Raw genomic sequence first — 15,764 nt, forward strand, 5'->3', positions numbered from 1 at the left:
TTTTTTTTTTTTTTTTTTTTTTTTTTGGCACTGGGAATCAAACTCAGGTCCTTGTGCTGACAAGGCAGGCGGCAGAACCATTGAGCTAAATCGCCGGCCCTATAATACTAATTCTCAATAAACAACTCTAAGAGATCTAGATAGAAAGTATGAAGACAATTATCAGCTATGCATAAGCATGTCCCACATCCTAAAGATTCTTCATATTGTTTAGAAATAGTCTAAATATCCTAGACCTTCTGTGGTAGGGCCACACCAAACACAGTGTGATCGAGTGAATGTGTGAAGATGTTTTCCTAATTGAAAATTAACATTACAAGTTGAGTATACCATATCCAAGCTGCTTAGGACCAGAAGATTTCAGAGTTTGTTATGCGAGGGGTTGGAGTATTTGCACACACGTCATGAGATACTTTGGGATGAGTCCCAAGTCTAAACACCATTTATTTGTTTCATATAAACCTTATGCATTTAGCCTGAAGGTAATTTTATACAATGCTTTTAATAATTTTGTGCATAAAACAAAATTCCATATAGAATGTTTTACTGCATGTCGCTTTCAAACAGGTGCAATTGTTTGGATTAGGGATGTCCAGCCTGTATTTGTGTTTACCCTTGGTTTCTTTTGTTTAAGGCCTTTTCTCCACTTCTCACTGCACTTCTAAGTGTCATTGGCTTTTATAGCATAATGAGAATAAACATGCTAAGGATCATAAGGACAATTATTATGATGATAATAAAAGTGTTTGCAAAAATATCTTTGTAAATGAGAACCTGAATTCAGTTCAGACGAACATGGACCACACCTGTAGTACCAGGGCCTAGGAAACGCTCCCACCATTCTGTTTGGATTGATGAGGTAGAAGAATTTAACCAACTAAGCCATGGCTGGTAGGACAGAAGATAAGTGACAGAGGTGTCGGATGGGACCCTTTTTGCATTTTAGGAAGACCTATTATGATACTTCGTGTCCACAGCTAATTGTCTAGATAAAGAGCTTTTTCTTATTGTAAGAAATTTATAATTCAAAGTTACTCTTGCAGCTTGCTACACCTATCAAATACACACATTTGGATTTTTTTTTAATCCTTATGGTGGCATTCTCACTGTAGGAAAGCTCCAAGAGGCCTGAAAGATAGGCTGAGCTTTCAACCCTGAGCATATAAAAGAATAAATAACAGTATAGTAACTGTTGAAAATCAAGAGCCTGTCAAACCGGGTCACAAGGCTACAGAGAGACGATCCCAGCACTCGTGTTTTTCCTTAAAGAAGCAATATTAGCATTTTTCATGCATAATTCTTCATTTTAGGGACTGCCTCATACCCTGTGGTAAGTGTGTGATAACATAAACCACCCAGCACGTCTGTACACACGCGCACACGCACACATGCTCTTCAACTCCAAGTCTCCCTGCCCCTTGTTGAGAATCTCTTTATTTGTTGTTTGGGGTGTGTGTGGTCACTTTTCTCCTCATTTCATATAAGTGATCATTTAGCACTGAAAATGCCTTAGAAAAGTACCTTTTGTGTCCATTTGGGCTTTCCAGGAAGCACCCGAGAGACCAGCTTAGCAGTAGAGGTTTCCTGAGGGTTACACCATGAAAACTAGAGGAGGCGCAACAGGATCGGGCAGGGAGAGCTTCCAGTGAATTCTCAGCCAACCAACAGGACCTCCAGAAGGCAGCCTGTGGAGGAAGGCTGGCCAGGCGCTGGTATCCTGGCAGCTGCCTCGCTCAATCACTGGCTGGAGAGAGTGTGGCCTGGTGTTGGAAACTGAGGCAGACCATGAGGTGGCCAGAGGCAGTCAGTTAACACACTCCTGGGAACTGCACAGCCAGTTCTTGAAAGAAATTCTGAGTACCATCCTGCCGTGAGATTTTTCCTCCTAAACTGTTTGTTCTCGTGGAGTTTGGCATTATAACCAAATATAATTGAGAACTATTATTTTTGTTCAATGTACACAAAACAGTCATATCATTAAATACTGACATCTAATTTCTTAATTGGTTTTTAAAAAACAAAATAGTGTTGAAATAGCCCTGCAGCAAAATGAAATTATGAACCTGTTTACTGCTGACTGGAAGTCCTTGGCAGAAGAAGAAGGCACTTTTGGGGACAAGACCGATACCCACCTGAAAGAGTACCAGTCCTTTACAGACCTTCACAGCCAAACGGAGAAAATGATCACCTGCGTCTCGTGGCACCCAGCTATCTATGGTGAGAGGGAAGTGGCAGGGATTCCCTTCTGCGCTGACACTGAGATGGCGTTGCTTTTATATGTAAAATTATAAATTAGATCGATTTCAATAAAACAATTCCTGCTTGCCGAGCACCGGGCACCTACCTAGTGCTTTCCACACCTTGGCTGTCCTGTGTGGCCCCAGCACCCACGGAAGGCACATGTTATCACCTGTTTACAATGAGAGAATCACAGCCCTACTCCAGAAAGTGTCTTACTCAGTTCCTTCCGCTGGTGCAGTGCAGTCTGGATTTGACACAGGCCTGTTGGACTCCTGGGCTGAATTCCCCCTTCCTAACTCTGCCTCTCTCTCTTCTTTCTTCTTCCCCACCCCACCCCCACTGGCCCTTTTCTCATTAAAAAAAAAAAAAGAAACATTGTTTTTCTTAGTACATCTTCAAAATGCACTGTGTATTTTACACTACCAGCACATCTCAGTCTGGACCACCCACATTCAAGAGCTGAATGGATAACGTGTGGCCGGGGATACCGTGTTACACACGGCAGAGCTCCGAGAAAACTCTTACTCCGCTTTGGAATATTTAGATTCCAATCCAATCAACAGGGAAATGCACCGTGACTGCAGGAGAGCACCAGCTGGAAGGCCTTCGTGTGGACAGTTGCTGCCAACTTTAATTTCTACTTGTGTTTTAATCAGGGCTCATAGCAGTGTCGGTGGCGGTGCGACTTCCCTTTGAAGACAGAGTCCATTTTTCTGGTAAATTACTACTGCAGCCTTCGTTGATTCTTTTCTGGAGTTTTTCTGATCCCATACATCCTCAGGTAATTCATGAGCTTCCCATGTAGTCTAAAGCTTTCAAGCATTACTTTCTCATGTATCTTTAGCTTTTATTATAAAGCATTTTGTAATCAATATTAGAAACGCTTATAAAGTTAGGATTTCTTCAATGCAGAGCTTGTCATTTAATTTGAACAAAACTAAAATTTCTACTTTGTTTACTGAAGTGATATATTGAACAAGTCAACGTTTCCTGAAAAAGAAAAAGATCATAAGAGCAATATTTAACTATTTTGCGCCTGGTACTGAGGATTGAAACCAGGAATACATCTCCAGCCCTTTTTTTATTTTTTATCTTGAAAGACTTAGAGTCTCTCTAAGTCACTAAGTTGCTCGTGCTGGGCTCCAACTTGGGATTCTCCTGCTTCAGCCTACCAGAATGATGGGATTGCTGGATGTACCATCACATCTAGCTTAACATATTTTTTTAAAACAAACTCAGGGCAGGGATTTAGCTTAGTGGCACCACATCGGTCTTGCAAGCTCAAAGTCGTGAGTTCGATCCCTGGCATCACAAAAACAAACACTCTTTTATGGGCTTTATTTAAATACTGATTGCTCCGATGCAAGATTTTAGTCTCAAGAATTTCCTCAATTCCAGGCATTGCCACTAGGTGACGATAATGAGTAAAGAAGAGGGAATAGCAGCGGGGAAGCTGAGGATAGAGTCAACTTCTCTTCACCTTTCTTGTTGCCAAGAAAATCAGAAACTTGGCATTTTGCATGAAATTTTAAATAGCTTAACGAAAACCAAACATACACCACAAACCCCACTCAAACCAAATCAAAACACATAGCCAGCCACAAAAAATAAGGCTGAAAGCTGGGCTTTCTCCACAGAATTCCAGTTTCTGTGATCTGCTTACTGGAAAGTGCTTTTCAACGTTAGATTTCCTTTTTTCAGTGTTCTTAGATCTAATAATAACAGATTTGTTTCTGTTGGGCTTCACATCATTAAGGCTTTCCCTAATGAGCCTTAGCCTCCTCCTCTTCCTCCTTCACTAACGCATCTGAAGTGAGGCAGTTGGGCTGCATTAAAGTCTAGCTGTTTTATGACAGACCCATCTCTGACTCTTCTCTGTCAGCCTACTTAGCATAAAGCAGTCCCATGCTCCAGTGGGTGCTTGGCCACTTCTGCCCCACACAGCCACAGGCCACATCTTGCCACAAAATGTGGCTGCCCTTCCAGGCAGTTAGGAAGGAGAAAGAAAGACCTCCTTTTCTCTGCTTTTGAAAAGAGCTCTTCACAGAGAAGCAAACAATTTTTTAAGGACAAAAGCAAATAATCGATTTTGACTTTCTCCTACTCAAAACCACAACTGAAAACTGAAAACTTTTATTTTCCAAAGTACAGTTTTCTCTAGAACTCACAAAATACCAACTCAATCCAAGACGACCCACCCTAATTCTTTAGTTGAGACCTTTAGCTCAGTGGTGGTGAATGAGAAGCCTTCTGAGGCCTCACTTTGTTCTGGCTGTTATGGTTGGAGAACAGGGCAGTGTAAGAATTTGGCTTGGTAGGACCATAGCAGAATGGGTGCTAAATCTAACTGTTCCTTCATATTATTTTTCTCCCACTGGGCTTTGTATTATTCTGAAATGTGGACTAATCTCACCAGCAATAACTCCCTGTTCTGCATCCAGCGAATTCTGTTTTTAGAGTGGACGCTGTGTGTCAGGCTGGTACACGGGAGGGAACAAAGGCCGGGATCCTAAGCTCACAAAGCTTATCTGCCATGCTTTCTAGGAACACTGATTTCACAATCATTTTGTGTGGAAACATTAGAACAAGCCTCAGTCGTGCGTACCCTTTGGGTAGGTGAGGAAAGAGACCTGAGTCCCCATGACAGCGTACTCACTCCCACAGGTAGGTCTGAGTCTGTGATAAAATTTAACACAAGTGCCTCCCTGATGTAGAACTGCAGGACCAGACCCTAGTGCACACGCTGCTCATGCACGACAAATGCCTGTGCTGTAAAATTAGACTTTGAAACGTCTTTCCTTTTGCGGGCCAGGATCTAAACAGGCTTTCTCTCTCTTTTCTTGAACCCGTGACATTTACGGTAGTTAATGCTGGAGAGCCCAGATGATATCTTCTGCTTCAAGTTCTGTCCGAGTGACCCTAACATCATTGCCGGAGGCTGTATGAACGGACAGGTACTTAGGGATTATTACTTAGCTGCTTCTTCATGTCGAAAACATTCTGCAGTAAGTTTCCATGTGGTGGTTCTTTGAACTCGAAGATTGAATTCAGCAGAGGGGAGGAATGCCGACTGTGTGCCAGTCACCGTACCAGGAATGAGGAGTAAAAAGGGGTTAGGTACGGCATCCGCCCTTGAGGTTCACAGGGCAAGCCCGTCACCCTAACTAAACAAAATTGGGTTAAATCTGCTTTGATTGCTGAATTAGAGCCCCACATTGTATAAGAAAAACTCTGGAAGAAGAGGAAAAGCTCTAAGTGTTACCACTGCTTGAAAAAGAGACTTGTGGAAGTTCTGAGTGTAAGGGTTAAGGATGATACAGAATTTAAATAGAAATTCACTGGAAAATGTACATATAAAATCGCATTTGCCTCTTTCTCCTTTCTTCTTTATGTTACCTCATTTTTATAAAATTTAGACCTTTTATTAAAGAGGTCTCTCCTGAAAAAAAAAATCTAAAAGATGTTTCAGGGCCGGGGATTTAGCTCAGTGGTGCCACCGCCTGCCTCACAAGTGCAAGGTCCTGAATTCAATCCCTGGCACCACACACACAAAAAACGTAATTTTAAAAAAAGGTGTTTTATGTTTTAAGTTGCAATTCATTTTGATCCAATAGGTTTAAGGATTAAAAGGGTAGATGATCATTTTCGTGGGGTTCAGAAGACTTCCTTCTGGTCAAAATGTAAATGTCTGCAGCTTTTATGTCCATTTATCCAGAACAAAAAGAAATTGCAAAAAAATAAATTTCCCCCCACTTTTGTTTAACAGTAACTGATAATGACGACCCAGAGCCCAATCTCCAAGCCCTGCAAATCCTGAGATGCTTTTTTTTGGTTCATGACCAAAAACATCATAACCGTTTCAGAATATTTTTAAACACATGATAAAAATAAAAATTCTATAACCTTGACATTTTGTTAATATTTTTGTGTATTTTCTGTACTTAGTCAATGAAAACTAATTTAATCTAGTGTTTTACTTTATTTCTGATTTTTCCCCAAAAATGACCATTCAGGTATATGTAAATTTAGAGTGGGCTACATCTTTCAATTAAATAGAATGTATCATTTACCAGCCTCTTTTTTATTATTACTAAACAATTTAGTATTTGTACTTAAACCTGGAGAACATAATTCTGAAGAATTTTGGAAGGACTTTTTTTCTGTGGGTCTAAATCAGCTATCCCTAAAGTCACGCAGCATTTCCTGCGCGTGGAGGAAAAACTTTCTCAAGCAAAAGGCAGCACATGATATTTAGCTTGGATTTTTAAAGGTGCTCATATTAGTACAAGCCCAAAAAAATCAAAGGGCTGAAGAATTTCCAGAGAGAAGAAAACATTCTTCTTTATTTTTGCTCTAAAAGTTGCTGCTTTCCTTAAGATACAGGCTAGATTTGATTTTCCTCTAAGGTGAATGAGTTAGTAAGCAGGATAGCAGCAGTAGTCTGAAAAAAATCTTTTAAGATCCAATTAACTATTCCCTGAAAATGTTATAATCACAGTTATTTCTGTTCTAGATTGTCCTGTGGGATATCACCGCACATGCAGATCGCATAGAAAACATCAAAGCTGGGGGGAGTGGAAGTAAAAAAGCCATGCTCAAGGTTGGCGGATTATAATTTGTCTCTTACAAGATTTTTTCCCCATTCAAGAGTTTATTTAAAAGTGTATAACAGAGTTGCCAAATTTAACAAAGATATAGTAGAAGAAAGAAAAAAAAAGGATATTATTATTTCCCAAGGCTTCTTGTGTGCTAGTGGACATGTCCTAACTCACTGTCACGTGAGCCTTTCATTAAAAATGGAACCAAACAAGTTGCATCATCCATCCCAGGATGTTAGGGGTTTGGGCTGTTACTATTATTGTTACATAAAATAAAGAAACCGAGTAAGTAACTGCAGTGGTGTCATTGAAAGAGCTCGGGACTTGAAAGGCCAGATATCCAGCTTTTGTAAAAAGAAGGATTACAATCATTTCTGATTTTTATTCTTTTTTTTTGGTACCAGAGATCGAACTCCAGTCCTTGTGCTTGCAAAGCAGGCAGTGGAACCACTAAGCCACATCCACAGCCCCCATTTCTGATTTTTTAAAAATTCTGTGATTGGGGCCGGGGATTTAGCTCAGTGGTTCAGTGGCCTGCCTTGCAAGCCCAAGGACCCGAGTTCAATCCCAGGTACAAAAAAAAAAAAAAAAAAAAAAATCTGTGATTTTTGTGAAGCTGTAAATTCTGTTTTAAGAGTGCTGGGATAAGATTCCTTTGCTCCCAACTCATGCTTACCCACTGCACCGCACATCCCTCCCACCCCGATTCTTCAGTTTTAACACTGACAGGTCTTTTACCAACCAATATTGGGATGTGGGCTTCTGTACATGCATGAAAATAGTCCTTCGAGAAAGGGATATTTGTGGACGTGGTGGCACACGCCTGTAATCCCAGCACTCAGGAGGCTGAGGCAGGAGGATCGCTGTGAGTTTGAGACCAGGCTGGGCTACAGTGAGTTCCAGGTCAGTCTCATCCACATGAGACCCTGTCTCAACCACCCCCCCCACCGAAAAAAGAAAGGGATATCCTGGGGTTGTGGATGTGGCTTACAAGTACAGTGTTTGCCTTAAGGGTCTGGATCTGATCCCCCACAGCACTCCAAATAAAAATAGAATGTTCCGTTGATTAGTGAGTAGGCAAACAATATGTGTTAAATTTAGAGATAAACTGGAGGTGAAAGTCAATACTCCTATTACCTAAATATATATGAAAACAGTAATTTATATTTTCTTGAACTGCTATATTTCTAAGTTTTTTATTTTAACTAGCACTAGGAATGAAGTATGAGTTCAGTCTTCAGTTCTCTGAAATGGAACTTTCTTTTAACATTTCTTCAGCCCATGTTTCTCCTTGAACCAGACAGTAATAAAGAAGCAATGTATATCAGACACTGTGCTGTCTCTTCCATAGAAAATGGTCACAAGAATGTAGTTACAGATATACACTGGCTGGCTGACACATTTGAGGTGAGTCTTGGGCACTTTGTGCTTTTTCCATGCTAGATTATAAATTTTCAAATTGTATCCAATGAAGGTGTTTTAAGTCAGTAATTCAGTTAGTTTTAAATTGTGAAATAATATCACTATTTCCAGATTCATGTCAGTCGTGGGGATGAGAATAAGGTCAATTTTTAGCTAGACTTGTACGCAAACACCAAAACCTGTAGGTGGTATCGACACTGATATAATATAGTAGTGGAGAAAATAAAGGTTCAATATGTATAAATACAGTGTAAGTATTTTGTTCATTTAGCATTTATGGATTTGCAATTTATGATCTCAGGTATCTAGGGGAGTCAACGTGAAAGATCTGTGACTCACCGTAATGTGTAGTTTTGCCAAGGCAGTTTTGCATTGAGTGTGCCAAGAGGTGTGGGGTGAAAAGTGCTACAGTAATGAATCACAGTGCCTGTCCAGATTATGATACTGTTAGGACCTGTAAACCCTCCTGCAGATCCAGGAATGATGGGCATAACCCCATGTGTATCTTACTTAACACTTAGCTCTTTTCCATCGCTCTCACCTGCTTAACAACCTCATGAGAGCTCCTATGTTTGGCCAACCATTCATAGTGAAAAACTGAAAGACCTTACATTTCTAAGAATAACCAATAGTGAAATTATGGTGCATCCTCTATATGTTATAATACCGGTAAAATAATTTATGAATACACAGGAGAATGGTCAAATTATGTTAATTGAAAAAATCTCAGGATAAAAATTTATATGCATTCAAATGAAAACTATAAAAATGTTTTAGTGACAAAACACTTAGGCAAGATCATATGACAGAATTGTGTTTGATTAGAAGCTTATTTTCCAAATTTCTGGGACAGAATTATGTTTTTATTAAAATTTAGAACAAAAAGAAAATTGAAGGGCCAGGGATTTAGCTCAGTGGTGCCGCTGCCTGCCTCACAAGCACAAGGTCCTGAGTTCAAGCCCTGATTTAAAAAAAAAAAAAAAATCTATGAGGAAAAAACTTTTCTAGGTAAACAATTTACTGTTCTTGCCTTTTAAAAAATAGATTAATAGACTTGGCTATGTCTTTGAGAATCGAAGTGAAATATCCTGTCAACTTGTCACCTGCTCGGCAGATTGGTATGTCTCATTTCAAGCGTTTTTTAACATGTTTTCATGCGATGTATCATTCCTTAGATGCTCCTAAACATGGTGTCCTCTGCTCCCTAAATAATCTTTATTACAGCAATCAAATTCAACATAACTTTTAGGATAGAATGGCAATAGGCTGTGCTGGTACAAAATTGTCTTTTTTATAGGGATAAATACGTTGTAAAAAAAATGAAGTAGGATCCCTGGTTGATGATGTGTATTATTATCCTTTCTCTGTGCTATTTCACATTCTCATATTTATACATTTTCAGAATATGTCATTAACAAGTTCAATTTTGTCTCACAATTATGAAGTTTGTAACACTTAACTGGAAAGGATTCTATTAAAAAGTAGAAGTTATGGCCGGGGATTTCGCTCAGAGGTTCTGGTGCCCGCCTTGCAAGCACAAGGACATGGGTTCAATCCCTGGCACCAAAAAAATAACAGAAAACTAAAGCAAAAGGTAGAAGTTACTACATTTTTATTGTATATTTACAAAAAGTGTTTTTATTAAAACAATGTGGTAGCTTATATTGAAGGATATTCATTTAAATAAAATTATGTCTCTGTTTATAAAACTAAGAGTTCATAACAACGTAGGAAATATAAAAGGTGATGTTATTTATCTGGCCTCCAAATGCTAGGGAAACTCTATTAAAAGCAGCTTTTGACCCAGGTAGAATAATGACACCTTAAACTACCGAAGTTGTAGCCGCAGAAGGGGCTGTGGAGTGGCAGGAGGAGGCGACATGACCTTAGTAGTAGCCAAGGGCACACCTGATTAATCCATTGAATTATATACTTTAAATGAGTGAACTTGAGTTATATCTTCTATTTTTTAAAAAAAGATTGCACCAATTTCCAGATTCTGTTTTCATGTATAATAATATCAAGATAAAGGTCATTAAATAGCTGAACAGTGGTATCACTCTCTAATATATGAAATGCAAAACAATCCCATTCAATAAACACCTTAGTTTCTGAGACAGATCCACGCATGGTAACACTGTTCATGCATAGCAGCACTAATGGTAGTCCTAAGCTTAGACTTCTCATTTGTACTTATAAAAAGTCTGTCACTTCTCGGCCTTTTGGCTAAGATCAAGTGTAATTAAAAAAAAATCTATGTAAACTTTCTTTTAGCACAATATGTTTCTGGGATATTAGACCACAGAAAACTTTAACTCAACCGACAGAGAAAAAGAAAGAAGAAAGCATTGAAATTCCTTTGGATGCACCATCTACATTTCTGCACCTAGATCTCTCCTGGAAACCTCTCACTAAGGTACGAAACAAGGGATGGGGACCATCCTATCTGCTTACAGGAATACAGGTCTTGCATACATGCAAAACTAGAGGAGTTGAAATCAACACAGGACTTTATAGTTTGGGTACTTGTTGAACTAGTAAATCCCTTGATTGAGGGCTATTTTGATACCTGGCTAGACCAAACCAGGAATCAGAATAATTGTGAATTTGAGACTGAGATCTCATGTATAAGCAAGCCACAGATTACAAATGGTTAGTGTAATAATTATTCATTGTGAAACGGACAGAACTGAGAAGCGATGGAATTGTAGTTATTATTTGTATTTATTTTGAATCACAGAACTTGAATTAAAGCAATTTACCTTGAGAAATATGGTTTAAGGACATGGAAAGTGAGAATCTACTTTTTCTTTAAAATGTCTGATTTTAATTCCAAGCAATATTTTTCTTTTATTTGATTTTTAAATATCAAAAAAGAACTGCATTATTAAGTACTGCATTTGCTTCCAGTAAAAGAAAAGTATGGAATGATGAAAATACAAGATGTGATCAAAACATATGGTTAATGTTTAATTTTTTTAAATTATTACAATAAAAGACATATTACCATTAATCCCCCTCTAAACACTTCCCTTTGCTTCAAACACATGTATCCCATTGTTATCACTTTCTGGAGTAGGACTTCTGGAAGGCCTGGGTGCTGCGTGCCTCTAGTCATGCGGTCATGGATGCCTTGATGTCCTCAATCAATTCAAAGCGTTTACCTTTCATGCTCCTTTTGACTTTGGAGATGAGCCAGAAGTCGCATGATGCCACATCTGGTGAATAAGGTGGATAAGGACGCACCACAGCGTTTTTAAGAGTCTGCCTTTCCATTGGCGGTAGAAGTCACCATGTCTTTTATATAGATTCCATAAAGACTCAAAAGAGGACTTACAAAACGGAATTAGAAAGTAAGAACAATGGAATACATATGTTTGGAACAAGAGGGAGAATTTTGATGGAGATGAATGGTAATGTGTCTTTTACTGTAATATTTTTTAAAAATTAAAATATGCACTGTGTTTTTTTTTTTAAAATCAGCCTTTGCATTTCTGAAGGAACTAGGAAAGGACTGGAAAGTTTTAGAAATTTTCTGGGGTGAGATTTACTGAAGTGTGGAGAGTTAAAACAGACAAAAAATAAGCAAAAACACTTAAGAATAGCTGCATTTCACACAGACAAACATCCTGAAGCAGAAAAGTGGGGAGGTAGCAGTGAAGGAAAAATACATGTGACTGTTTGCCATTCTGGCCACTGGAACACAGTGCACACCCAAGGCTATGTCTGCAACTCAGGGACACAGGAATCCCTGAGGGGACCTGGAGGTGGCCAGGTGGATTCAAGGTACCACCACGACTCCCTGGAGTTCACTTAACGGAAAGATTTAGGGAAGAGGGTAACAAATCATTTCACTTAAAAACTACCAAGAATGTGTTATGGAAGAGAATAGCGACATTTGCAGAAAGAAAACAATGCGTAAGATTTGGAATTTGAAAATGAGCCCCTGAGAAGCTCCCTTCTGTAGGAAGGTTTTGGGAATGTGGTTTACGTGCTTTCCATGAGAAAAGCAACCTGGAGAAAGGGGAAACGAGAAAGAGAGAGAGTTGTGTTCCCTAAAACCTCGGGTCAGAAGGAACAGGCAAAAATAAATCAGTAAGGGTTTGTCTTTAAGGATAACGACATATCTTAAGAATATATTGTCCTTTAATTTGCATCTTTCTTTTACATTCTCCCAAAAGATGAAGCTGTCTAAGGGTGAAACAAATTTAGACCACTGTCCAACCAAAATAAGCCTGAGTGAAGACCAGCTTCTTTCCAAAATACCAGGTAATTAACTGCCTCTGGCTATTAAAAAAGCATTTAATAGTTTAATGTTCTCATCTCTTTATGTTATAAGTTAGTAGAGCAGTTTTATTATGGTGTTTGTTTGCTTTTGGTACTGGGGATCACACTGGGGAACTTGGGCTTGCGAGGCAGGTGGAGGAACCACTGAGCTAAATACCTGGCCCTTGGAGCAGTTTTAATTCATAAGAAGAGTAAATAAATTGTCAGGAAACTTTATAATGGCTATAACAGCTGTAGTTAATACATTATAGTTGCCTGTATACATAAAAGACTTGACAGAATTCAGTTCTTATCTCAAAAGGCAGGCACTATGGTCATTCCTTGTCTCCTTCCAAGAGTTTTATGGTATTTTGCATCCCCTTTGGGTACATTGCCAGTTATCCACTTACTCATGCCACAGTTGGGCTGGGCTTATTAAAAAGAACACATTCATTAGTTTTTTGGTACCAGGGATTGAATTCGGGACCTTGTGCTTGTGAGGCAGATGGCAAAACCACTGAGCTAAATCCCCAGCCCCTCATATTCATTAGTTTCTTGACCACGTTTTGCTACTGACCCAATACTGCTTCTCCGCTGATGGGATCACAAGTCCTCGCCAGTCCACCACCTTTTTCTCTCCAGACCTGTTCACTCAGTGCCTGCTACTCTGTCACCATCTATTGGCCAGGAACCACTCACCTTTTTTGCCTTCCATTTTAGGTCCATGATGTCACTTTTCTAATACTCTAATGAATTTAAGAAGTTCTGTTTACCTTAGTGAGAAAGACTTTGTTCGAAATGGTTTTGGAATTCTTCTTTTGGAATAGCTTTCAGGGACTGCCATATATGTATTCTAAGCAATGTGGCATAGTGGTTGAGTGTAGATTCTGGCCTTGATGGTCTGGGTTTAACTCTCAAAGCCACAACTTGTTACTCAACCAGGCCTTATTAGTTTACCTCTCTGTGACTTAATTTAATCTTTTGACCTGTCTGAAAGTAAGAATAGAAAAAGAGCGAATGATAAAGGTAACTATCTAATAGGATATTTTCAAGATAAACCAAGTTAATATACATGAAGCTATAAGTACAGTCAATAGTTAACTCAAAATAAATGTTAACCACTGTGTGTTAGACCCTGTGCAAATTACTCAATCTCTCTGAGTCTCTGTTTACTCAACCTTGGAGGGAAATTAATGCATAATCACCTTGGTAGTTATTGTGAGACTGAATGAAATGATTCTTGTAAAGTCCACAATTTGGTGCCTGGTTTGTAGTAAGCATTTAATAAATGTTAGTTTCAGGGCCAGGGATTTAGCTCAATGGCACCGCACCTGCCTTGCAAGTGCAAAGTCCTGAGTTTGATCCCCAGTACTGCAAAAAAATTTTTTTTAATGTTAGTTGCTGGTATTATTATTGCTAATAGTGAAAAAACCATGACCTAAGAAGATGAGCTGAATTTACTAAATATCCAAAGTACGTTCACTCAAGTTTGAATAAATGTAATAATGGCACCATTTTTCTATGGCCTCGTCCTCCTTGACAAAAAAAACAAAACAAAACAAAACAAAACACTGTTTCTTTGGAACTCACATTTTGATTAGCATTTGTGATTTTCCTAACTTGTTACTTCTTCAGTTTCTCTTCCTGTTTTCTTCCCTGGCTCTGTTTTGCCTTGCTGACCTCTAATCATGAATTGACCCAACTGTAACTTTAGCTGTACGCGTTCCTGTGGGTAACAAGGTCCACCTGCACGGCTCCAGCGTTCCCCTCTGGCAAGAGTTCTCCTCCACCTGACCATTAGCATCTCCTGGGTTTGAACCTGATCTATCCTCTCCACGTCAGTATGTGCGGACCTGGAGTCATTACGTGAACCATCACTGCCTCTCTCCTCATGCCCCACTTCCAGTCTTTCACTCAGAATAATTATGTCTTCCTTTAGAACATAGCTCAAAATGCCTCTTGTTTTTCATTAGCAGTGGTAACTCCATAGATCAGGGTCTCCCTTGTTAGACCTCCAAATTTTTTTATCTTGCACCTCATCAGTAATATTTTTAAAACAAATTTCCAATTCACATACATTTATTTACAACTTATATACTTATTTTCTCTACTAATATATTTATGCACATTATTTTTAAACAGGAAAGCAGAAACAAGAGTTTAGAATTGGAACAATTTTAATGATTTTAATTTTTTATATTAAATGGATACATCGCTCTTTGCTTTTCCTAAATGTTTTATAGCCTTTTAATAAGAATAACGTGATTGTGTCTGGTTACTTATTGACAGGTTAATTTACACTTTGGAATACAGCTATTTAAAGTTCTTGGTGGACACCTTGGTGCACACCTATAATCCCAACACTTGGGAGGCTGAGGCAGGAGGATTGCTGTGAGTTCCGAGGCATGACCTGGTTTCTAAAAAGCAAAACAAACAAAAAAAGTTAAAAATAAATAAATAAGATAAAGGTATTTTAAATAGCTATGTGCTTGTCTTGTTTTTAATGCCTGAACTAGGAGAAAAAAGACTTCTCAAAGGATGTCGATCCAAATACAAAGTGCTACTGACTGTATCACCTAAATCATAATAATCACTTTTTGTATAGATTCTTGCTAATGGTTTTTAGTACAATATGTATCCTTAGTATAGCTGAAATTTTTTTGTCCTGTGGTTTTGTTTTTTTTTTCTTATTGACTGGTTTTTAATGCTTGTTGTTGTTTTCTCATGAGTAACATATTCCAGGGCACATGTTGAGTAGGGTGTGATGCAAAAAGTTTTATGAGCAAATAATTCTCTAACACCTTTCCCAGAAATTTAGTACCATTGAAACACTAATAAATGACCTGGAAAATGCCCAAGACATCTTTAAGAGAACAGAAAAGCAAATAAACAAATCTAAAATATGATCCATTTTTTATTGATTTGTTTATATACTCCCAGAAAAGTCACTAGAGGGAAAAACATTTTTTTATTGAGTTTATTGGTATAATCTAGGTCTACAGTACAGTTACATTCATTACTGGGATCCTGTACCTTCACATGACAGGTCTTGGTTCTCATTTTTTCCCCTTGTCCCTGCCCTCCCCTCACCCCCCTTCTCCCCTCCCCATTTACAAACACTTTATTTCCATTTTTTCATTTTCTCATATTTTTTCTTTTCCCTTATTTCCTTGCCCCTACCCTTCCGCCTTTCCCTACACCTTTAGCCCTTTTCTTCCTATTTCACACTGAGGGAAA

General features: G+C 38.7%; 1 protein-coding gene across 4 annotated transcripts in view; it reads left to right on the plus strand.

The window, feature by feature from the left end:
- Positions 1-15,764, plus strand: part of Wdr63 (WD repeat domain 63) — a 62,760-nt gene that overhangs the window by 26,195 nt on the left and 20,801 nt on the right. For all 4 annotated transcript variants that reach the window (XM_010636708.3, XM_010636707.3, XM_010636711.3 and 1 more), the window contains 8 exons: positions 2,027-2,217; positions 2,898-3,022; positions 5,106-5,195; positions 6,755-6,841; positions 8,118-8,246; positions 9,306-9,379; positions 10,536-10,677; positions 12,443-12,530. In XM_010636708.3, coding sequence (XP_010635010.1) covers positions 2,027-2,217; positions 2,898-3,022; positions 5,106-5,195; positions 6,755-6,841; positions 8,118-8,246; positions 9,306-9,379; positions 10,536-10,677; positions 12,443-12,530 — 926 coding nt within the window. The remainder of the gene's footprint in view (positions 1-2,026; positions 2,218-2,897; positions 3,023-5,105; positions 5,196-6,754; positions 6,842-8,117; positions 8,247-9,305; positions 9,380-10,535; positions 10,678-12,442; positions 12,531-15,764) is intronic.

Source organism: Fukomys damarensis, unplaced genomic scaffold, assembly GCF_012274545.1.
Source record: "Fukomys damarensis isolate Sample0158 unplaced genomic scaffold, DMR_v1.0_HiC HiC_scaffold_33, whole genome shotgun sequence".
Classification (NCBI taxonomy): Eukaryota; Metazoa; Chordata; class Mammalia; order Rodentia; family Bathyergidae; genus Fukomys; species Fukomys damarensis.